The sequence below is a fragment of the Coloeus monedula genome (genome assembly GCF_965178545.1).
Source record: "Coloeus monedula genome assembly, chromosome: 27".
Lineage (NCBI taxonomy): Eukaryota > Metazoa > Chordata > Aves > Passeriformes > Corvidae > Coloeus > Coloeus monedula.
Genome location: NC_138807.1, coordinates 5,157,570 through 5,181,191, shown reverse-complemented (window position 1 = coordinate 5,181,191; position 23,622 = coordinate 5,157,570). Strand labels below are relative to the sequence as shown.

The following is a 23,622-nucleotide window of genomic DNA, read 5'->3' as shown; positions in this document are numbered from 1 at the left end:
AGCTCAATGTTCTGTGGACAGGGGAAGGCTCCAAGACGTTTTCTTTGCTCATCCCACTCTCTGTGAATCATTTTCCCTTTATTAATGCTCTGGCTGGCTTTGCTGTGAATAATTAAGATCCTAATTTGCCAAAAGCACGAGGCCTCTCCGGGTACCTGCGGTCGGGAGCTCCCCCAGCCAGGAGGGTGCTGGGATGGAGCTGCTGACAGGAATTATTGGTGGGAGACACAAAACTGCAGCTTTGCCACTGTTGGAACACACTGGACTTTCCCCTTTGGAAGCACAAAAATAAGAAATCAATCAGGGTGAGGGCTGGAGAGGGCAGGGTGGGGACGTGTCGGTGCCACTGCTCCAAGCCACAGCCAAAACCCTTTGGGAATGGATGGAATTGGTGCTGCTGCTACAGCTCCAGTGGAGTTGTCTCCTGGCTGAGCCCAGATTCGTGGGAATAGCTGGTGATAAATGGGATTTCATTAGTGTGGAAGGAGGGAAGGCTGCAGAGGAAAGGCCTCCCAGAGCCATCCATCACAGGGCCTCGAGAAAGGCCTTTGTGAACAAATGCTGAGCGCAGGACAGAGCTCATCAAAAAACCACTTCCAGATTATTCTGGCAAGGAAAAGGATGGCTCCAGCAGCCCCGGGTGGGGGAGAGGCACAGGGAACGTGGCCACCTCTGTCCCTGGTGCCTGAGGGAGCTCAGGAGCACGGCCAGGGCTGGCACTGGCTCAGGGACAGCCCTGGGGTGGGCAGGGACAGCCCCAGAGGCTGCCAGGCCCAGGGAAGATCCCACCAAGCTTCCAGAGCCCTGGAAAAGGCTGCTCAGAGATTAATGAGGGGCCTGGCCTTGCTCCTGCTGCGTTTTGATCCCACAAGAGCCAAGGGCAGGAATTGACAGAACACCCAGAACAGGGGGCTGCACCTGCCCAGGTTGGGCTCTGAGTCCTGGGAAGAGGCAGAATCCTTGTGCAGGATCCCTGTGATCCATGAAGATCCCCCAATCCACAGTTTGAGCTTGGATTAGCTGCAGATGCCTTATTTTGTGACTCACTGCATGATTTATACCCCTTCCTGAATGACTTCAGACCTCCCTGCATGACTTAGACCTCCTTGCATCATTTATAGACCTCCTCACATGATTTTTAGACCTTCTCACGTCATTTTTAGACCTTCTCATGTCATTTTTGGACCTTCTCACATCATTTTTGGACCTTCTCACACCATTTTTAGACCTCATTGCACGACTTTTAGACCTTCCCACACTCAGCCCAGCCTCTCAGAGGGTCAGTTCTCTGCTGCAGGTCGAGGTGGAGCCCTCAGGGGTTGCTCTGAGGGTATCAAACGCAGAAGGAACTGGCAGAAAAACTTTTTGGTGCTGCACTGCTGCCTGAGCTGGCTCAGAGCAGGTGCTGGGGCCACCAGCACGGAATTCCCTGGAGCTGGGGGAGCTCCTGTGTGTGTTTTCCTCCTGGGAGTCCTGCTGGGATGTGCAGCAGCTTGATCAGGAGCTCCCTGCCTTGGGAAAGGTGACTCAGCCAGGTGTGGCACCCACCAAGGAGCAAAGCAAGGCTGGAATTTTGCTGCCAGAATTTAAGGATCCATTCCCAGCTCCACCTCAGCCACGCAAGAGAACCTGGTGGAGAACATGAGGAACTTTCTCCCGGTCTTTTTCCCTCCCAAATCCCACCCTCCTGCTTCCACAGCAGTGACAGAGATGCAAACCAAACACACCTTGCTTGGAGCTGATCTCTATTTCAAAAGAAGGTGCTCCTGGAGGGAGAAAATATCCAACACTGGCATGGGGTGGGGAACAAATCCCGAAAAATTTTTTGCCACCCACTTCCTTCCTTCTCTTCTTCAATACCCTGGAACAAAATGTTACTACAGCAGCTCCAGCCCCAGACAGTTGTGAGAACACTTCATGCAACAGAAATGAAAATAAAGTAAAAACTAACCAAGGGAAAAAGAAAAACCCAGACCCAGAGGAGAAGAGCTCTTCCCTGGCTCTGCAGGTCTGGAAATTTCTGTGTTTCCCTGGGAAAGGGAAGGGCTTTGCCTGGCCACGATCCAGCACAGAGTCACCAGCAGTTCTCTCCCCACTCCAGCAGATTCCCGAGGTGCCAGACCCGGGTCCTGCCCTGACTTGCAGCAGAGTGGGGGAGCTGCAGGTTCCTCTGCGGCCACCAGGTGAGTGAGAGGTGAGGCAGGGCCTCTCCACAGGGAACATTCCCAGGATTTCTGCTGCCTTTGCCTAATTTTTAGTGGCAAAGAGGACAAAAATACAAGCCCAAAACACATCCAAATCCATCAACACTCCTGTAAGGTTACAACTACAGCTACGGACACTCCCACAGGCTCTGGGAATGACAGAGGTGAGGGACACAATTCCAGCTTTCCCCAGGCCTCCCTCAGGCCTTGCTCAGTTCCAAAGGCTGGACAACATCTAGGAGAACTCCCAAACTTCAGGGGTAACTCCCAAACTTCCCACAGGCCCCTCAGGGCACCGGTCCCAGTGTGCTCCCAACACCTCCTGCTCTCCTTGAATCCAGCTGGGACCCGTCCCCGTCACAAGGAGCAGGACACGAGCAGGACACGAGCAGGACACGAGCAGGACATCCCTGGGGCTGCTTCCCAATATAAGAGGGGGAAAAAAAAGGAAAAAAGAACCCAAGAGCAACTGTTGACTTGCTCCATTTAATTTCAATTAACTGCAGCCCTCAGAGGCCAGGAGAGATGCCAACCCAGCAGCTTGGTGGCCGTGCCCTGAGGGATGTCCCATTTCCCAAATTCACCATCCTCAACCAAGCCTCTGCTCTGCTCAGCTCTAAGTTTTCACCAGTCATTAAATCCCACCGTGTTCAACTCAGCCAGGCTTTAAACCCTGCAGTTCTTCCTCTGGAAGAGCAGTGGGAAGGACACGGGGTCAGGGGAGCTCCCATCTCTGCAAGTGGGGACCTCGGGGTGCTCCTGACAGTGACTGGATCCTGCTGGAAAGACACAGGATTGGAGAAGAGGAAAAGGAGGAACTTGTCCTGGGTGTGCTAAACTCCTCCTCCCTCCCCTCGGTGAGGGAAACAGGCAGCTGATTTGCAAAAGGCAAGTGGTTTCCTAAAAAACTACAGAAAAAAACCCCACCAAGGCGGCTCAGCCCCTTCCCCTTAGAAAATGTAAAAACCTGGGAGACACAGTGTGGCAGCAGGGAGGTGGGAAGGCAGCACGGGCACAGCTGCCATCTCTGGGCCATGCCACGGCCATGGCAGGGGCCAGAGACGTCTGGCTGGGACTTCAGGTGCTCCCTGGAGAGGATTTGGGGGCTCAGGTGCTCCCTGGAGAGGATTCAGGAGCTCAGGTCCTCTCTGCCCTGCTCTGGGGGCTCGCTGGGCAGTGAGTGGCTGGTCTGGTGTCCACTCTGTCCAGGCAGCTGCTGGTGGGGTGGCAAATCCTGCCCGGACAGGCCACGAGGCTGCCCTGTGACCACAGGAGTTCTCGGTGCCCAGTCCCAGCTGAGGCTGCCCCTGCTCCGAGGGGGCTGCTCCGGCTCTGCTGCTGCTCAGTTGCTCTCCACCAGCTTGGCCAGTCCCTGCCTGAGCTCACTGAGCTCAAAGATCTTCACATCCATGATCTCGGCCACCTTGGTGACCTCGTTGTGCATCTTCTCCCTCTCGGCCAGGGTCTCGGCCAGGGTCTGCTCAGCCAGGTGAAGGCGTTGCTCCAGCTCTGCGTTCCGGGCCTCCAGCTCCTGCCAGGGACAGCCAGCACTGAGGTGGCTGCTCAGAGCCCCTGATCTCCCCCAAGCAGCCCTGCTGCCACCCACAGCCACCCTGTGTCCCCAGGGATGTCCTTCCCTGAGGGATGTCCCTATCCTGAGCCACCGTGGGTGAGCTCTGTCCCCACCCCAGGCCCTGCCCGCGGTGTGAGGGTGTGGAACTGCAGCTCTCCCCACGTGGATCCCCTCCAGGCTGGTGGGATTGGCTGTGTGGAGCTGCTCCTGCCATGGGAGCCCATGTGGGGCTCCAGAGCTCCGAGATAAGCACAGGCTTATCTCCGAGACCCAGAGAGGCACATCCTGCTCCAGCTGTGTCCCTGCCAGCCAGAGCTCTGCTCCAGCAGGAATTCAGGAGTTCTGAGGGTGGAGGGTGACAGGACACCCCAAGCTCTGCCACAGTCCCATGTCAGGGGCTGCTGGAAGTGCTCAAGGAGAGAAAAGGAAGGCTGGGATTGCTGCTGGCTGCTCTCTGTGCCCTGTGTCACATCCCTGAGGGACACAGGGAGGGTGGCAGAAGGCAGAGACACGGGCAAGAAGCTGCTCCCAGCATCCAGAGGCGTGGCAGCCCTCTGGCATTCCCTCTGTGGCTCCAAGGAGATGTGGGGATGGATCTGGGAGCTGAGGTGTTCCAGGTGTGCCACCTTTACCTGCAGCTTCTGCAGCGTCTCCTCGCGCTCCCCCTCCGCCTCCCACCGGCCGCACTTCTGGCTCTTCAGCATCTGGATCTCCTGGAGCACGGGGAGGGAGAGCCTCGTGTCAGAGCCACCCCTCTGCCAGCAGGAACAGCTCCCAGCTCCCAGCCAAGGCCTCTTCCCTGGCTCCAAGGAGCACAGAACCACAAGCAGCTCCACATTTTCACACCTCCCTTTCTGAGCTGCGTCTGCTGTACCTGGGTGAAAGCCCCTGCACAGCTCTGCCCCAGCACTTCTGCTCCAGGCCTGGGGAGGGGGCAGAGATCTCCTCTGAGGATCAGGAACCTCAAAACACCTCCCTCCCTTCTTCAGTCCCTGCTCTGTGGCTCCATCCCTGCACCAGGCCAGCAGCAGGGATGTGTAAATCGCAGAGATCCTCTCCACACCTCCCCTCCTCCACAGCCTCTGTAATTAAAACCCTGCTTTAAATCATTCATTCATTTAAATGCAGCGAAAGGGAGGAGCAATTACCACACCAGAGGCCAACTGCCACCACAGATGGCTGAGAGGGGAAGGGGTAAGAGAGCTCTGCAGAGGGTCTGAGCCTCTCCACTCCAGGCTGGGGACACGGGAAGCATGTCCAGCATGTCCCAGTGCTTCCCTGTCCCTCAGCTTTGCTTCCTGGGGAGGGAATAACGAGGGCCCTGAGCTCAGAGCAGCTCTGATGACTGACAGGCTGCTGGTGATTGACAGGCTGGGGGGGTTATCACAGTCTCACCTCATCTTTAGCCTTGATCAGCAGCTCCAGCTCCTCCAGGGTTTGGCTCAGCTCTTCCTTGTTGTTCTCACTGGAGGAATCGTGAGTCCCCTGCGACTCCAGCTCTGCCACCTGCAAGGGGAGGCTCCCTCAGAGCTGCAGGAATTTCCTGCCTCCTCATCACCCACTGCCGTTCTCTGCCATGTTTAGGCTTCCCTGGAAACCCACCTGAGTTCACAGCAGCTCCCACCTGGGGCTGGAAGGAAAAAATTCCTTCTGCTCTACCTGGATCACACCCAGAAACACTTTGTGGCTAAAAAACCCAGTTTAGAGACTTTGTGCTTTCTCCAGGAGTTTTGCACTTCAGCACAGCTGAACTGGCTGACACCAAGAACCTGAGCCTCCAGCCCAGAGATCCAGCTCCATTTACACCTCTGGGAAGAGTTTTCCTAGGAAAAGGGAGTTGCTGCAGCTCAGCAGCTGAGCTGGAAGGGCTTGCCCAAGAGTACTCCCCAGCTCTGAAACATCCAGCTCGGTGGCTTGGATTATTCATAAGGAGGATTCATTTTTAAAGCTCATCACAAGGGCTGCAGCAGCTTTCGCTGGGGCCAGGCTCCCACTGGGGCTGCTCTGAGCTCTGCAAACACCTCCAGTGACAAGGACCTCACCCAGACAGGCAGCACATCCTGGTGTTCCCAGGAGCAGGACAGCACTGGATCCATGCCCAGGGTGGCTGTGAGCTGCCAGGATCACAGGGTGGTGGCCAGAATCCACCAAAATGCTCTGATTTAGGGACAATAATTGAGATGTTTCACTGAGTTACAGTTTTCTTCTGTGATTCTGCCACGGCTCCAGTGTTGTCCTCCAGCCGAGGCTCCCCAAATCCTCCTTCCCAGCTCTCAGCTGAGTGTGCACAGAGCAGGGGCAGGGAAAAGTCAGCCCGACCCAGCCAGCCCCAGAACTACCCCCAGCCAGCCACACACTGAGGTCTCTGCTGCTCCTGCTGCAGAGCAGAAGAAAATCTGTTCCAGCCACCAGCACTGGGAACCAGCACCAGGCACCGGCAATCCTGAGGGATGGATGTTTACTGCACACCCTGGCCACACCACAGCCATCGAGTGCAAACAGCTGTTAATGGCTCCAAATCCCTGCTGGCTCTTCAATGAGCCATCTCCAAGTGCAATGGCTCCGTGCCTCCTTCTCCAAGGCTCCGGAGGCCTTTCCCAGCCAAACCCCAGCTGTCCTTAAAAGCCTTTTCCGAGCACTCCAGGGCTCTACCCTCCCAGCAAAGCCACCCGTGTGACTGTCACTCCCCTGCCCAGATCCACACAGTGAGGCTGTGACCTCCCTGCCACTCTGGAGGTCAAAGATCCCGTTATTCCAAGGGAACAAGGGCTTGTTTGTGCTGCGCCACACGGGTTTCATGATGTTGCAGCTCAGATCCGAGCTAATTATAGCAGCCAGAGCAATCTTCATCCTTCCTGTCAGCAGCCACACATCGCCCTGATGCCTGGCTGGGGCAAACAGGCCTTAATCTTGCTGGAAGCTGGGAATTACTTCCAGAAAATCTGAAGGGAAGCTGAAATTCTGTGACTTTGCACTTTGGTTTCCTCCCTTTCCCCACAAGGACTCAAGCACACACAACCTCATTTCTTGACATGATTGCCCTGCCAGGCTCGTGAAGCACCCTGGATTTGCTGGATTTGATGGCAAAAGGGGGTCAAGGGCAGCATCTGGGCTGGGGTTTGCCCCGAGCTCACCCGCTGGCGCAGCGTTTCCGTCTCCTCCTGATACGCCGTCAGCTGCTTCTTCCACTGGTCCACGTTGGCATTGGCCTCGTGCAGAGCAGCCACCAGCTTGTTGTTGTTGTCCTGGAGGCTGAAGAACTCAGCTTCCCACTGCACCTCGCTCACGGAGCTGGGGGAGAGAGCAGGAGAAGTTCAGGAGAGGTTCAGGAGAGGGGTGGAGGCTTCTCTCCCCATTCTGAGTGCTCTTCTTCCATAGGTTTCTCTCCAGCTTCCCAAATTTAAACACTTCCTCCAGCTCTGAATCTCCCCCTCTGTCCTTTATCTCTGGATAATATTTGGCTTTCAAACTCGAAGCTGCACAAACGACACTGAGGTTAATGGGGTGGGGGAGATCCAGGTACTCTGAAGGGGTTCTGCAATGTGGGATTGTGAATCCATTTCAAAAATCCATATTAGAGCAGAGTTTGCTTTGAATAAAGCCCAGACTCAGGAGAAAGTAGCAAAGGACACTTTGCTTTTGATTTAAAAATACTCTTAAGTGTTCAGCTGGGAGCTTGACAGGAGCCACAGGGCAGAATCCAGCCCCAAGTCTTTTGAAGAGACAAAGAGAGGAAGCAGCAGGGACTTTGCTGGAATCATCAGGGGAATTAACACAAACACAGCCCTGGGCCAGCTGGAAAAGTGTGAACATCTCCTGGTATCACAAACTACTGATCTGCAGATAACTGGCATCAACCCATCCCTGCTGCAGGCACAGAGCATCCTCCTTCCCACGCTGCCTGAGCAGCACATTTCCAAGCTGGAGCAACTTCCCGCTGGGAAAGGGGGAAATGAATCCAGTGGAGGGTTTGAGAAGCAGACACGGGACATTACTCCGAGATCTAAAGGAGTAGAATTGCTCAGAATTATTTGGGATGACAAAGCCATGCACCAAATGCTGCCAGAGCACAGTTTGGGAGTCAGGAGCACTCGTGGCAGCCTCACCCTTCTGAGAGCATCTTCTTCAGCCTCTCCTTCTCCGTTGTTATCTCCACATCAGCACTCTGGCTCCGGAATAATTTATCCTCTCCTGGCCCATTGGAGCTGATGATGGGGCTGGGAAGTACCTGGGGGATGAAGGAGGGGTGGTCACCACCAGCAGCGAGGCCTGGACTGGCCCTGTGGCCACGAACCCAGCCTGGGTTCACTCCTGGGACCAACCTGGATCCCTCCCAGCTCAGGGAGAGCTGGGTTTGTCCACGTGACAAGAGGTGACAGGAGGTGACAGGAGGTGACAAACCCCCTCAGCCATGGCACAGGGGTGGCTCTGGGAGCTCTCTCTTGGACAGGGAGGTTGGTGCTTTGCTCTTCCAGCAGTGCCACATCCTCCCTGTCCCTGTCTCCAGGGGGGGACAGATCCCAGGGCAGGAGACACCAGATCCCAGGGCAGGGCACACCAGATCCCAGGGCAGTGGCCTCACAGCTCACAGCCATCCCTTCTTCCTGCTGGGATACAGGGAATTCTCTGGCCCTCAGCTCCCCCTGAGAAATGCCATCGGTGTCACAGCCTGTCACCTGAGTCCCGTGGCCAGGCCCAAACCTCAGCTGCTCAAAGTGGCCTTTTCAGGCCTTTGCTGAATTCCTCAGAGGATTTTCTTGCTGGTTCTCAGAGCAGTGGGAAGATTTAAACTCCAAACACAGAGCTGCCAGGCCTCCTGGGTTCGGTTCAGCTGGAATTCAGACACCAGGTGACATTCTCAGGGAGAAAAACTCTGTCATTGCTCAGGGGACTCTGGCACCCATTTTCCAAAGGTGTGGGAGAAGAAACAGCCTCTGCCCCTACAGTTAATCCTTCTCCATGGCTCCTGCTCCTGCACACTTCAGAAATGGAGGCAGGAAGGGACAGAAGTTCCTCCTGTGGTGTGAAGCTGGGAAGAGTTGAAGATGCTCCTCACTGTTGTGTCTCTTCCATTCTCCCCAAGGATACACCCTGAGATTGGGGCTGCTAAATGGGATGGGGATTGGCCCTAAAAGGTACCAGAGGACAGGGAAGAGATGCTATTCTGGGAATTCCCCAGCCCAGAAAATGTGAAGCATGAAGAAAGTAGCGCAGATGCAGAAATGAAGGGAGGCCTGATTTAATTTCAGGAGACAGATCCGCTCCGTGCTCACTTGCAAACAGACACACAATCAATTATTCAGAGATGAAACTCGTGTCTGGAGCTCTGCTAATGCACAGGCCAGGAATCAGCAGCTGGGACAGTGGCAGAAGGGATGGTGGGGAGGGCAGGAATGCAGGACAGGCTGTGCAAGCAGGGGACACCACACGTGTCACTGTCACTGCAGGCAGGGCCCTGCCCGTGTCCAGGCGCTCCCACTCGGAGAGGAGCAGGCTGGGATGGGAACAGGGCTCAGTTTTAGCACTGCTGAGTCAAGGCAGGAGAATGAGCAGAGCCTTGGGCCAGGTCCCTGAGCTGTGCATGACCTCTCCATGCTCCTCTGCCAGGTGCCACCTCAGCACAGGGGACAGGAGCGTGTCCTGCTGAGGCACCTGAGCAGCTCTGCCTGCTGCAAACAGGAGAACAGGGGCAATCTCTGCTCCCAGCCAGGGCAGCTGGGAGATGGAGGCTGCAGCTGGGAGATGGAGGCTGCAGCTGGGAGATGGAGGCTGCAGCTGGCCAGGAATCTGTCTCCAAAAGACTCCAAAAACTTTGCTTCTCCAAGGAATAATCTACTCCCTTCTTTACCTGCCACCCATTAGGACAGGGCTTGGAGCGAGCCAACATTCAGGCAGATTTCCCCCATTTTTGCACCCCACGTGACATTTCCAGTCTCTGCAAAGCCACCACCTCCCTCTTCTCCCTGCAGGCCAAGGTACTGTTCACACTCCCTCCTCCTCTGCTGCTGCCTTCCCATCTGTGCCCATCCCAGGGAACGCCGTGTCCTCCAGCCCACTGCTCCCCTCCTGCTGCCAGGAGCTCTGGGGATGGCAGAGCCACCTCTGGAGCAAAACTCCTTGGGAGGGCACCTCCAGCACCAGCATGGAGCTGCTTCTCCACAGGGAAGAGCAGCACAGAGCTCCCCACAGCTCCCATTCCAGTTTAGCTGTGCAGGGAGATTGCCAGTGGAATGATGTGGGAATGAGCTGTGATGGGCTCCAGCTTTCTGGCTGAGAAGAACCTCCTGCAGCCTCAGAAAAGGCAGGAAAAAATGATTGGAAATTACAAAAAACCACCAAACAAACAACAACAAAATTCCAACCACCACCACGACGAGAAACGCCCACACCCCCCGCATGGCTTTGTGAGATACGATACGGGTTTGACAGTTAAACTGGCAAAGAGGGAGCAGTGTGAGCCTTCCCAGGGGCTCCACTCAAGCACTAATTAATTAATTCATCTATATTATGTGACCTCAGGGCCACTGGTGTCACCAAAACCACTGTCCAGCCTGACTGGCAATAAAGCTCTGGCAGAGAATGGGATGAGAGCAAGAGGAGAGCACCACAGGGACCATTTTCTCCCCTTTTCCTCATCCCTCTTCCCTGTTCCCAAGCATTACCTGGTGGGAGGTGATGTTCAGGGCAGGATTGGTCAGCTCTGTTTTATCCTGGGACTTCTCCCTGGCCAAACGAGCTGCTTCCTTCACTTCCTGGAATTTCTCTGCAAACTGGAGGGGAGGGGAAAAGTCACTGTGGGGCTGTGCTGAAATGTGCAACAAGCAGAGCTGATGCCTGGGTTTCTCCTCTGTCTGCAGCTTCATTTAAAATGCTTTTTAATTTCTCTTAAAGAATCAAATTCAGGGAATAACCCCTGAATTTGGCACTCAGGGCTGCGGGTTCAGCTAAACAGCAACGATGGAAACAGGGCCTGCAGACTCAGCTCCATTTGTGATGCTCAAAGCACTCTGCAAATGCCACTTTAAAGCTGGTTTTAGTATCTTTGCACCTCAAATTACACTTTATCCCGGTGAGAGCAGCATTCCAGCAGGTCCCTAAGGATTTTCTGCAGAGGCTGAGCTCCCCTGAGGGTTTTCAGAGGTCTCCCTGCAGCATTACCTGGGACAGGTGTTGCTCCGAGGCAAAGCCCAGCCCATACACGGTGTTGGCTCTGCTGTCAGCCCACTGCCCAAATTTCTGGGATGTCTTTGTGAAGGTCATGTTGGGGGTGATGGTGCTGTTGATGATTGCCTGTGGAGAGAGGCAGTGTGAGTCAGGAAACCCCAGGCTGCTGCCCTGGTGTGGGATTGATCGGGGAATCAGGGAATGCTTTGGGTTGGAAGGGACCTTAAAGATTATCTCAATCCAACCTCCTGCCACAGCTGGGATGTCACTCACTGGACCACCAGAACCCTTGAGAACTCTGGGAATTAGGGGTAGAAATCCCTGGCTTTTAATTTATAAAACAACAGTCCAGGTTTTTGGTGACCAAAAGTCTGACTACGTGACATGAATGAATCTCAATGATCTTTTCTACTGAAAAAGGAAAAAAAACCCTCAGTACCACCAGCTTCCTCCACTGCTGGAAAAGATGATGAGAGACAGTTTGTCTCTGGGGCCTCAACAACTTTCTGATGTTTTCCCTTTTTGTGGCAAGAAGGGGAAAAATAAAAGGTTTAACCAGCACTTAGGACAAGCTATTACACAACCCTCTCTGCTGGGTAGGGGAGCAGCAAAATCAGCTGCCTGGAACACTCTCTGCCATCAGAGAGCTTCAGGAACCAGCCAGGGAAATGCCCATCAGGAGCAGTTTAGGGAGAGTAAATCATCTTTTGTGGAGGTGACTTCACCTCTGAGCCTCCCTCAGCCTCTGTTGTTTCACAGTGTCTGCAGCGCTGGATTCAGCACAGGATAAAAGCTCTCAGAAAACACTTCTGTGACAGCAGAGTGGGGAAAGAAGGGACAACATCAGACCCTGAGGCACCTTTTTGATCATCAGTGTCACCCAACACACCTGAGCACGGGGGCAGGGATGTTTTACCTTCCACGCCCTGCAGGAAGACACCAAAATGCCTGTGCTAAGAACTGCCTGATTTGACACCAAAACCACCCACACCAGGGCAGGTTTGGGCTGGGAGAAGCTGCTTTTGTGGGGGAGAAGCTGCTTTTGTGGGGGAGAAGCTGCTTTTGTGGGGGAACAGCTGCTTTTGTGGGGCAGAAGCTGCTGTGTGATGCCAGCAGGGCGTGTGCCCTACCTTGGTGCCCCCCACGCTGATGATCCTGTACACGTTGCGGGTGGCATCGTAGAAGTAGGAGACGGTCAGGGCGTGTTTGCTGGCAGGGATCCAGTTCCTTTTGGTGGCAGGGTCGATCTGGAAAACATGGGCCCTGGTGCTGAAGATTGGTTGCTCCCTGCAGGACAGGAAAACAGGGATGTCAGGGCAGGGGGAAGCTGAGGAAAAGGGGGAAGTGCAGCGATTTCCTGCCGCTCGTGTTGCACTCCTGCCATTCCCCTTCCCTGTGTTCTTCCCAAGTCCACACCAGCCCCTCACGAGGCTCTGGGCAGGGAGCAGCAGCTCCCTGCTGTCCCTGCTGGCGTCACTTCACGCCCCCCTTATCAGGACCCAAGCTCTCCGGCATTCCCGTGAGTTGTTTTTCCAAGAGTTCTGGGTTTCTGCCCCGGAGCCCTCCACATCCCTGGGACTCCTCTAAATCCCAGTTTTAGAAGCTGGGGGAGAAGCTGGAATCATCCTTTGCTGATGGCTGAGCAAAGAAAAGCCTGTGGCTGTTTGTGCCTCCTGTCCGTCCCCACCATCCCGTGTGGAGACAGCAGCTCTCGCTTCCCAGGGACCTTGCACTTGGAAAATCCCCTTGGCACAGAAACTGAGGGAGTTTCACCCCAGGCACAGGTTTGTACCTTCCTCTAGAGTTTGTCCTCTCCTACATACTTGAGACAAGTCCTTGTACCCAAGGACAGGCTGAAAATTTCCAGGTAAGAACACAAAAAGACCCCCAAAACCTCATTTTTGGGGCACAGCTGATAGTCCCTCACAGCACAGCCATTGGGGCAGGGTTATGATCAGGGTTTATACTATTTTTAGCCTGATTTGAAGCTTTCTTCCACCATCTCTCATCCCTGAGTGCTCAGCTCATGGTAGCTTCCCCAGGAACAGGATTTTAGGGCTGTTGTATTAATTCTGTTTTGTAGGATACCTGCAGGGTGGAGCTGTAGGGGAATGGAGGGATGGAGGGATGGATGGATGGATGGATGGATGGATGGAGGGATGGAGGGAGGGATGGAGGGAGGGATGGATGGATGGATGGATGGAGGGAGGGAGGGAGGGAGGGATGGATGGATGGATGGATGGATGGAGGGATGGAGGGAGGGAGGGATGGATGGATGGATGGATGGATGGATGGATGGATGGATGGATGGTGGGATGGATGGATGGATGGATGGATGGATGGAGGGAGGGAGGGAGGGATGGATGGATGGATGGATGGATGGATGGATGGATGGATGGATGGTGGGATGGATGGATGGATGGATGGATGGAGGGAGGGAGGGATGGATGGATGGATGGATGGATGGATGGATGGATGGATGGATGGATGGTGGGATGGATGGATGGATGGATGGATGGATGGAGGGAGGGAGGGATGGATGGATGGATGGATGGATGGAGGGAGGGATGGATGGATGGATGGATGGAGGGAGGGAGGGAGGGATGGATGGATGGATGGATGGATGGATGGATGGTGGGATGGATGGATGGATGGATGGATGGATGGATGGATGGATGGATGGATGGATGGATGGATGGAGGGAGGGAGGGAGGGATGGATGGATGGATGGATGGATGGATGGATGGATGGATGGATGGATGGAGGGATGGATGGAGGCAGGAATTGAGCACAAAAAGCTCCTTCCCCTCAGCTCTTCCTCCCCTGACTCACGCCTGGGAAGCACATCCTGCAGCCAGGGCTCACATCCCAGGATTAAAGCAAGTCCCCCCATGAATTCAAGGAAACTCTTCACCTCCCAAATGTGCAGCTGCTGAAGGCAAGTCCTGAGCCCAGCACTGCTGGGATTTTGGAGCCAGGAATATCTGAGCTGAGCAGAGATGCTGCATCTCAGGGATCAGGATGTAACTGGAGCATTCCAGGGGAAGGAAGGAATGTTTTCCATGACACAACAGTCCAGCTGCACCAGGGCTTGGGGGATTCCTCTGACTCTGGTCAGACACACGGCACTGGCCACACTCAGCACCCAAACCCAGTGAAATCTGATGTGCTGGAACACCCCCAACCCCCCCGGCAGCTGCAAGGCACAGGCACAATCCTGCTTTGTGGAGCTCCCCAAAATCCAGACTCCTGTGTTTCCTTCCCATTCCAAGCACTGCCAGTTGCCATGAACAGCCTGTCCCATCAATCCAAATGCACCTGGTGCTTTCCAAACCCAGCCCCGAAACTTAGCAGGGAATATTTTATTTCCTTCCCACCTCCCAGTTCCCAGCCTGTTCCCAGGTGCCAGCCCTGACTCAGATCTCTTGTGACAGCACGAGGGTCTCCACATCCTCTCTGCCTGGATTTTTGGAATGAGATTCAAATTTTCCAGGCTCCATTCTCACACGGATTATGACTTATCTTTGACACACAGGAAAAATTGATGTTCCTGCCCCTAAAACCCCCAAATGCTGGGCTCATTTTGGGAAGAACAGAGGCAGGACTTTACCGAGTTGTTGACATTTGTTAGTAAGGGCAGGAGGCTACAGGCCCGTGCAGTTAGTAGGTGTCCCCTCTCCTCAGCTCCTCCTCAGGTGTTTCTCAGCTGCTCTGAGGTGCCTTCCTCGTGCTGCCTCCACAGGGATTCATTCCCTAGCGATGGAAAAGTCCAGCTGTTATTCCCCAACACAACCAGGCACCTTTAGGGGCTCCGTCTGCCCTGAATATTCACAGAGTTTCTCATCTGCAATGATTTCTCATCACTGAACAAGGTTTTTTCCCCTGTCATGGGAGATAATTGGGTGAGCCGTGCAACTGGAGTGAATCCCTTGGCAGCAGGTGCTGGCTGTTGGGAGAAGGCCACGGAGGAGCCTGGAAGGCTCCAGCATTGCCAGTCCTGCCCACATGATGCTGCTGCCTGATGGAAAACCCTCCTGGGAGATCATTCCTTGGGCACAGCAGCTGTTCCTGGGCTCCTGTCCATCCAGGATCCTATCCCTGTACTCCCGTCCATCCACAGGGCTGTACCCAAAGCCCTAAAAGGGACGAGGTGGTGCCAAGCTGGGTATCCCCAGCGTGCTCTGCCTGGGGACAGCATGGAGATGTTTGTGGTCCTTTTGCAGTGCAGAGGAAAAAGAGACAATTTCCAAGGGCCTGGAGTACGAGGACACAGGGAATGGCTTCCCACTGTCACAGGGCAGGGTTAGATGGGATATTGGGATGGAATTCCTCCCTGTGAGGGTGGGCAGGCCCTGGCACAGGGTGGCCAGAGCAGCTGTGGCTGTCCCTGGATCCCTGGAAGTGTCCAAGGCCAGGCTGGAGCACCCTGGAACAGTAGAAGGTGTACCTGCCCATGGCAGGGGGTGGAATGAGATGATTTTTAAGGTCTTTCTAAGCCAAACCATTCTGGGATTCTATGAAAGTCTTTGTTTGTTTGCTTGTTGGGTTTTTAAATCCATCAGATGATACAAATCGCACCCAGCTCGCACAAGAATTTCATTGTGCAGCTCCTGGCTGTGCTGCAAACCTGCTTTCAATACTCACTGGTCTGACAAGGTTAAAGCAAACTCCCCAAAACAAAAGCTCCCAGGAGCCTCCGTGGTGGAGCACAACAAAAAGCAGCCAGGAAGAGCAGGCAGCAACGCAAACCCAGAGGGGAGAAAAGCCAGAAAGGCTGCAAAGCACAGGGCACACCTCTGAGAACTCACAGCTGGGGCATTACATGGAAAATGCCTCTACCTCCAGAATCCCTGAACAGTTTGGCTTGGAAGGACCTTAAAGCTCACCCAGTTCCACTCCTAGGACACCTCCCACTGTTCCAAGTTGCTCCAGCCTGGTCTTGGACACTTCCAGGGATCCAGGGGCAGCCACAGCTTCTCTGAGAATTCCATCCCAGCCCCTCCCCACCCTCACAGGGAAGAACTTTTCCATAATCTCCAATCTAAACCAACTCCATCCGTTCAGCAGTTTGACCAAGCAGAGTGCAGGCAGGTGAGGACAGAGACAGGGCTGGATATGCTGAGGGACATGCAGGAGGTGACAGCCAGACCTGAGCTGCAGCAGGAGCTCTGCTTGAGGAGCACCCAGGCCAAGCTGCTGCCGTCCTGCTTCCCAAAACACTACAAAGCTTTTAAAGACAGCCCTGGGATTCAAAGTGTCGTGTTCTATCTCCCGTTACAGCCCTCCTGTCCCCTGTGCTTTAAGTGCACACTGAATTCAGTCCCTGAAATGCTGACACTTCTTTTCCTGCTCCCAGCCGGGAGTCCCCACACCAGTGCAGCCCCAGCAGCGAAAAGGGCACGTGTAAATAAAACCACTTACATCCCCCCAGGGCTGGCCTTCACAGATAATTAAGGAGAACCAAAGCAAATGACTGAAAGGACAAAGATCTGGCTGAGACACAGACGTGTTCAGCGAGTGCCTGATGGCAACTGGAAGGGATCCAGGTCTCATCCCTGCCAGCGTTTGCTCCCAGCACAGGGGGGAAGGGCAAAATTCAATATCCCACGGCCCCTGAGAGCTTAAGAATGACTTGTCCCGGTGGATATCCACTGAGACTCCGGCAGCAGCAACTCTAAGGAAAAGAAGGGCTGATTTAATTCATTTCCCTGTTCCTAAAGGTGTTCTTCACCTGGCTCCAGGTGCTGCCTGAGCAAAGACCCGGACGCCGCCCCTTTGGCCTCTCCTTACAGGGAAGCTGTGGGAAGGTCGCAGGGAATGTTTGGGGAGGACACAGGGATCCGGGGGATGGATCAAGCGTTTCTGATTTGCTCCCTGCCCGGGGAGTCTGACTCAGTGGCCATCAGGAGAGGATGTAAAACTGCTCACTGCTCTCATTTCCTCCTTGGTTCTCAGATGAGCTTCCTCTCCACGGCCTCCCAATTGATTTCTTCAAGAATAGCTGCTTATTTCACCATTGCCACGAGAGCAAATCGTTATTTGTCCTCTTAATTTACGGTCTCAGCAGAGCAGCAATGGACTGAGCAGGGCAAAGGAGAGGGACCTGTCAGGTGGGGACACGGTGACACACGGCCAGGAGCCTGGGGACAGCACCCCCCGTGCCAAGGAGGGACAGATGGCATCAATTCGGGCCCTGCACCAGCACCACGTTATGCCTAGAGGGGAACAGTGGGCACGAGAGGTGCCAGAGTCTGGAGAGGACTAAATCCAGCCCTGCCTGTGTAATCTGAACACAGATGTCACCCAGGCTGTCCTTGAGTGTCCTGGCCCGAGGTGGGCTCTGCCCTCCCGTTCACAGGAGCCTCTTCCCAAGGGGGATCTGCTCAAACAACCCAGAGACAACGGCAGGGCCAGGGATGAGCCACCTCCTCCCGGAGAGGACACCCCAAAGAGTGGGAGCAGGGGGTGGAGGAGGTTCTGCCCCAGGTGAGCCCCCAGATCTCTTCAAAAGGGAGGCAGAGAGAAGAAGTCGGGGTTTTATTGTTTCCTTTAGATCTTTCTTGCACCACAGTTTCTACCCCGGGTGTGGGGAGGGGTCTCCTGACTGACAGCTGCCTTTAACTCATGCTTTGTCCTTGTTCTCCATTTTCTTGTGCAACCTGGAAGATTTTTCCCACTGAGCTCCACTTCTTTGTTTGCTCTCGGTCATTCTCACCTCTCAGCCCTGTCTGCGGCCTCTGACACGGTCGTTTAGTAACTGGATTACTCACACAGCCGGCTCAGCTGCCCCCAGCCTCTGCTGCACAACCAGGGAGCACAAACCTGAGCTTTGCTGTGGAGGGAGAAGCTTCTGGAGCCACCGCTCCTCAGATTTGTGTCAGTGTTTCTGCCCTGTTTTCAGCCGTGTGACAACAGAGCGGGATTCAGACCTAGACACGAGTTTTCAGAGAGATTCGGTGGGGGAGTCCAAGCCCAAAGCACTCCAAGGGACACAAACAGCGAACAGATTCGGGATAAAGTCTTTTAGTACCTTTAAGGAACCACAAGCAGCTCCACATTTTCACACCTCCCTCCTGGGGAGGCTGAGCTCATTGACTGCACCTGCCTTGGTGCTCCTGGCTGGGGTTCAGCCAAGGGCATCTCTAGAAGTCCACGTGCTGCTCCCCTCGGCTTGCACCTCCTCTCACTCCCTCACTGCAGCTTCTCTTTGCAGGGACATTCATTTCCCTGTCAGGGAAAGGCGCATCCGCGCACCTGGATGCAGAGGAAAATCACTCCAAACACTCTGCTCCGTGGCCCGAAAACCAGGGGCTGCCGCCTTGCAAGAAATCACAAAGCAGCAGCTCAGCAGAGCCATCCGTTCCCGGGGATCAGGGCACGGCAAACTCGGCCACAGGGCAGGGAAGGGGTTTGGTACCCTCTGGGGCACCGTGCAGCCACAAGGAGCAAACCCCAAAAAAGAGGGGCTTGTTATAAATGTACTGTGGTATTGGCTTTTCGCGTGTTCCAGAATTGTTATGAATGGATTGTGATGTTGTTTTTTTATGTTCCTTAATGTTACAAAAGCTTTGCCGGGGTTCTGTAATGTAACGCTGTAGAATGGCTGTAGTTTGGGTGGTCAGTTTGGGAAGGATCGGGGGATCTTCACATTCCTGGAAAATCTTACTTTTAAAGCCGATCTTTCGGATGTAGAGTTGTGCCTTTGGCTCTCTGCCGAAGCCCCCGGCAGTAACGCCCTTTTGCTGTTGTCTCCTAATTGTCCCTTTTCTGAAACTTTCCTTAAAACTTTACAATGAGTGAAGCTCGGTTTTCCCAGCTCCGCGGGCGGGGCGGCATCAGCGCTGATCCTTCCGCGGGCAGGACCGCATCACAAATAGTTCCTCCTGGCGGATCACTCGACGGATCCCTCCGCGGGCAGGACCGCATCACAAATAGTCCCTCCGGCGGATCACTCGGCGGATCACTCCGCGGCAGGTCGCATCACTGGTGATCCCTCCGCGGCCAGGACCGCATCACAAATAGTCCCTCCTGGCGGATTACTCCGCGGGCGGGGCCGCATCACCGCTGAGCCTTCCGCGGCTCGGACCGCATCACAAGTAGTCCCTCCGGCGGATCACTCCGCGGCCAGGAGCGCATTGCCGCTGGTCGCTCCGGCGGATCCCTCTGTTATAAATGTACCGTGGTGTTGGCTTTTTGCGTGTTCCAGAATTGTGTTCCAGAATTGTTATGGATGGATTGTGATGTTGGTTTTTTAATGTTTCTTAATGTTAGAAAAGCTTTGCCTGGGTTCTGTAATGTAACACTGTAGAATGGCTGTAGTTTGGGTGGTCAGTTTGGGAAGGATCGGGGGGTGGGGGGGCGGAGATCGTCACATTCCTTGAAAATCTTATCAGAAGGAAAAAAAAAAACCCGAAACCAGACGGAATGAGCCAAGGAAAAAGATAAGACTGATAAGATGATACTCAGCAACTCCAAAGAATTAATGAATTATGCATGATGGTGATGAATAGGAAATAAGCGATGGACTTTTAAAGCTGATCTTTTGGATGTAAAGGTGCGCCTTTGGCTCTCTGCCGAAGCAGCCGGCCGTAACACCCTTTTTGCTGTTTTCTCCTAATTGTCCCTTTTATTAAACTTTCCTTAAAACTTTGTAAAGAGTGAAGCTCGTTTTTCACAGGCTATTCTGATAAAGGCCCATTGCCAGCCACAAGAGAAAAGGAGGAGCTGCACAACTTCCTGATAGCCGGAGGCAGCCGGGGGCGATCAGGACAAGGGGGAATGGCCTCAAGCTGTGCCAGGGGAGGGTCAGCTTGGACACCAGGGTGCTCAGGCCTCGGAAAGGGCCCCATCCCTGGAGGTGTCCAAGGAATTCCTGGACGTGGCCCTCACTGCTCTGGGCTGGCGACAAGGTGGGCATCGGGCACAGCTTGGACTCGATGATCCTGGAGCTCTTTTCCAACCTCAACCATCCCGTGATTCTGTGATCTCCCAGCTGCTGTGGTGGAGCTTCACTGCAACTCCCCCGGAGTCCTTTCCCTCTCCAGGTTTGGTTTCCCGGCTGGGTGTCCCCAGGGCAGTTTGTGCAGGCACAGGGGACGTGAGAGCATGTGAGCAGGACAGAAATGTGCCTCAGCCCTGGCAGCCGGCCCACGGCCACGCTGAGTCAGCTGAGAGCCCTGGCTGGGGCCGGACCAGGCTCTCCCTCCTCTCCCCAGCGCAGCCCTGAGTGAGAAACCCTCCAGCAGCACCAGCCAGGGTGGTTTTGAGGAGGGTTTGGTCAGGGTGGGTTTCAGACAGAGTCCCTCATTCCAAAAGGCAGAACTGGAGCACAGAGAGGGCCTGAGAACCCTCCTGCTCCTCCTCCTCCTCCAGGGCTGTCTGTCGTGGTTTCCTTTTATCTCCCCTCAGCAGCTTGAGGAGTTGCTGACTGTCTGTCAGCGCTGTTTGGGGAAGTGGGGGCTAATAAGAGTCAATCCTCACCTCCTTCCCTCTGCCTTTCTCCCTGAATTCCGACCCCTCCAGAGCCTCTGGACTCTGTGGGCGCAGGTCGTGCCTGGACAGTCCCTGTCCTAGTCCTGTGCAGGGCCTGGAGTTGGGCTTTGGTGATCCTTGTGGGTCCCTTTCCATTCAGGATATTGCATGGTTCCACCTCAGGACACTGAACTGCAAAAGTACTTTGGGAACAAAGTTTGGGAGAGCAGATTCCCAGCCTTTGTCCCAATAACCGGGAAGGTTTTCAATCCTCTTCGCTCTCCTTCTGTGCTGCACGTTGTGACCTTGTGGGAAATGCAGGGACGCTGCCAGTGCCCAGATGGGACTGGAGGAGGCCAGAGCTGTCCCCCACAGCCAGGCAGGGAGGTGCAGTGCTGCAGCTCCAGGAATAGGATCCTGCTGGGGGCTGCTTCCCTCCCGCCTGCCCCGATTCCCAGGAGATTCCCAGGCAGGGCTTAGCACAGGAATGAGGAGCAGCTGCCTCCCAGGCTGTGCAGATAAAGGGAACCCTGCCTGAGCGTGTTGCCTTTGGATCGGCTCAGGGGACAGCCACGAGCAAGGTCAGGCACACACAGGGGATGAAGGGCATTTAAACACTCAGATTTTGTGTTTGAGTTGAGGGATTGCTTTTTTTTGGGAAATCACCCCCATCTATGGAGCATCTTGGCTGCTCCTGGGTGTTCCACAACACTTTGATTCCTTTTCCTGGGACAACTCCTGGAGCAGCTCCTGCTTGGGGACACAAACACCACTGCTAGAAGTCTGTGCAGCAATTAAAAGTTAAAAAAAACCCCCAACAGAGCCAGGCTGCAACTCAGGAATTCCTTACACATCCCAGAAAATATGTCCAGGAATAATGAGAATCAGAGAAGCGGAGATCCAAGAACATTTCTCCATGTGTCTAACACGCCGTGCCTCTGCATTTCCACACAGAAGCACATCCAGGCACAGATCCCTGCTCAGCTTCCCTGAGAAAAGTCCCCCAGACCTGCTGCTATTTTTGCCCTGTCCTTGCCAGAGCTCCAGGAGCACAATTCTGTGACAAGGACAGCTCCAAGTGCCTGTGTGGCAGAGGGCAGCATAGCTAAGAGTGGCTGAATTAATTTGGGATAAACTCTTTAGTGCTCAAATTAGAAGCCAGTAAGTTGCACGTCCCCGTATTTATATTTGACAATCCATCAGCACCTCCCTGTATTTATAATTTACAATACCAGCAGAAATGTGAGGACGTGGCCACTGAAGGCTCAGCTGGATGTAACTAAATTCACTTCCCTCAGGATCAGGTGTTATTTCCAACTGTCCCCTTCAAAACCTACATTCCGTGGATACAGATGAATCTACGGAGAATTCATCCTGGAAAACCAGAATATTACAACCAGAATATTACAAAGAAGTCTAACACGGAGGAATGAAAGCAGAATCCCTGCTTTAAAAATAAGTTAACTCAAATCAGCTGCCTGAACGTGCTTTTAATCTCTTTTGTAGCCAGACTTATGGAAATGCTGCTGGAAGCTGCTCAATATCCCTGTGGGACCACCAAACCCACACTTTAATCTCAGGAATTAAATGGAAATAAGGAATTTTGGGGTGGAAATGTCTGGCTTAACTGCTTTTGCTGCTCCACCAGTATAATTACAGACTGACGCTGCATCCCAACACTTTCCATGGAGCTGGAAACCCTCGGAAGAAATCCCATAGTTGCTGGGTGTGCCTGCAGGAGATCCAAGACGGATTCATCCAAAAGTGCTAGTCCCGAGCTTTGGCCTTGTTAAACCTCTCCTGGCAGTTCTGGAAGTTTTACAGTAACTTTGCAGATCACAGGGAAAGTGACAGGAAAATAGGGACACTGTGATTTAACCTGGATCAGCACATCCTCTGCCAGCTTCAAAGGGTTTATGCCAGCCTCCCATTACTGTCACTTTTGATTCCTCACTTCTCCCTTTTCTGCTTCTCAAATCTGTGTTTGACTGATTGTTTTATCTAGGTAGTCCAAAAGGAAAATTTTAAAAAAGGAAAACAAGTCCCCAGGAATGTTATTTATTTCTCTTGCCCTGCCAAACCCCACGTTTGGAGGGAATTATCCGACAGGATTCCTCCAGATCCACGTGGCTTTCAAACAGCCCCAAAAACTCGATTGCACAAGAAACTCACAACGTGTCAGGTCCTAAAAGTTACGTGATTGAGACTTAGAACTGGGACATAAATTAAATACCAGACTAAGCTCCTATTTCCATGCCAAAATCCACTGTCACATCCATGCAGCATTATTTCACTCTTGGAAAATCTGAGGGGGATCATGAACTAAATCATCAGGGAATTTCCAGCAGCTCTTTATCCAGACAGAAATGCAAACAGAATCCATTTTACTGAATGCCAGAGTCACAACAAACCGAACAAAATCCTTAATTTTTAACTTCTGGAAAAGTTTGTGGGCACAACCCCGGCTCCAGTCCTCCCAGTTTGGATTTCATGTAACACACAGATCACCAGAGCCTTCCCTTGCCCACTAAAGAAGTTGCAGCAACTCGCAATTGCCCACTTCCATACCCCTAAAATAAAAAGCAAGGCTAAACTTTCAAGCTCGAAACGTGGAAAAAACCCCGCCATTTAACCCCTTCATTTCTTTCGCCGTAGCCTTAAAAACAGCTCAGCGGCCATGAATAACAAAAGCAGAGCAAGAATAACAAACCGCCGGTCTCACCCCATCCCCGCCGGGTATCGCTTCTCTCCCGTCCTTCCTGGAGCTGCCTGCGATCCTCCCCACGGCTTGATTTCTTTCTCCCCTTCCTCTTTCTTTCTGTCTTTCTCCGGATGCGGATGCTCTTTAAATTTCCTCCGGAATTTCACTTTGAAGCGTTGCTGCTCCGCGGGGCGAGCGGGGCAGGGCGGCACCGGGACCCCCGCGCAGCCCGGGGCGCTCCGGCTCTGCCCCGGCGCTTCTCCGGCTGCGGCTCCCAGGCTCCCTCCTTCCCTTCAGCATGGGAGGGAGCGGCAGGATGAAGGTGGTGCCTCTCCAAGCCTCTTTTTTTTTCCCCAGACAAAGCGTCTCCCCGCGAGTTGCGCGTCCCCGCAGCCCCGGAGCGCCGCCGGCAGCCCGAGCTCTTTGTTCTGCGGCTCTGCCGGTCCCTACCCGCTCCCTCCCTGCTCCAGCCGCCCCATCCCGCTCACATTTCGCCGCTTCTTCTCCCG

At 54.0% G+C, this 23,622-nt stretch overlaps 1 protein-coding gene across 1 annotated transcript; it reads right to left on the bottom strand.

Annotated features, from left to right (window-relative positions):
* Positions 1-1,843: 1,843 nt before the first annotated feature.
* HOMER3 (homer scaffold protein 3) lies at positions 1,844-23,582 on the bottom strand. Its single transcript, XM_082298039.1, has 9 exons — positions 23,135-23,582; positions 12,072-12,228; positions 10,936-11,067; positions 10,440-10,547; positions 7,884-8,005; positions 6,912-7,068; positions 5,173-5,283; positions 4,410-4,490; positions 1,844-3,735 (listed from the first exon to the last, which is right to left on the bottom strand). The coding sequence occupies exons 1-9, from the start codon at positions 23,137-23,139 to the stop codon at positions 3,547-3,549; spliced, it is 1,062 nt and encodes a 353-aa protein (XP_082154165.1). The 5' UTR covers positions 23,140-23,582; the 3' UTR covers positions 1,844-3,546.
* Positions 23,583-23,622: the final 40 nt, after the last annotated feature.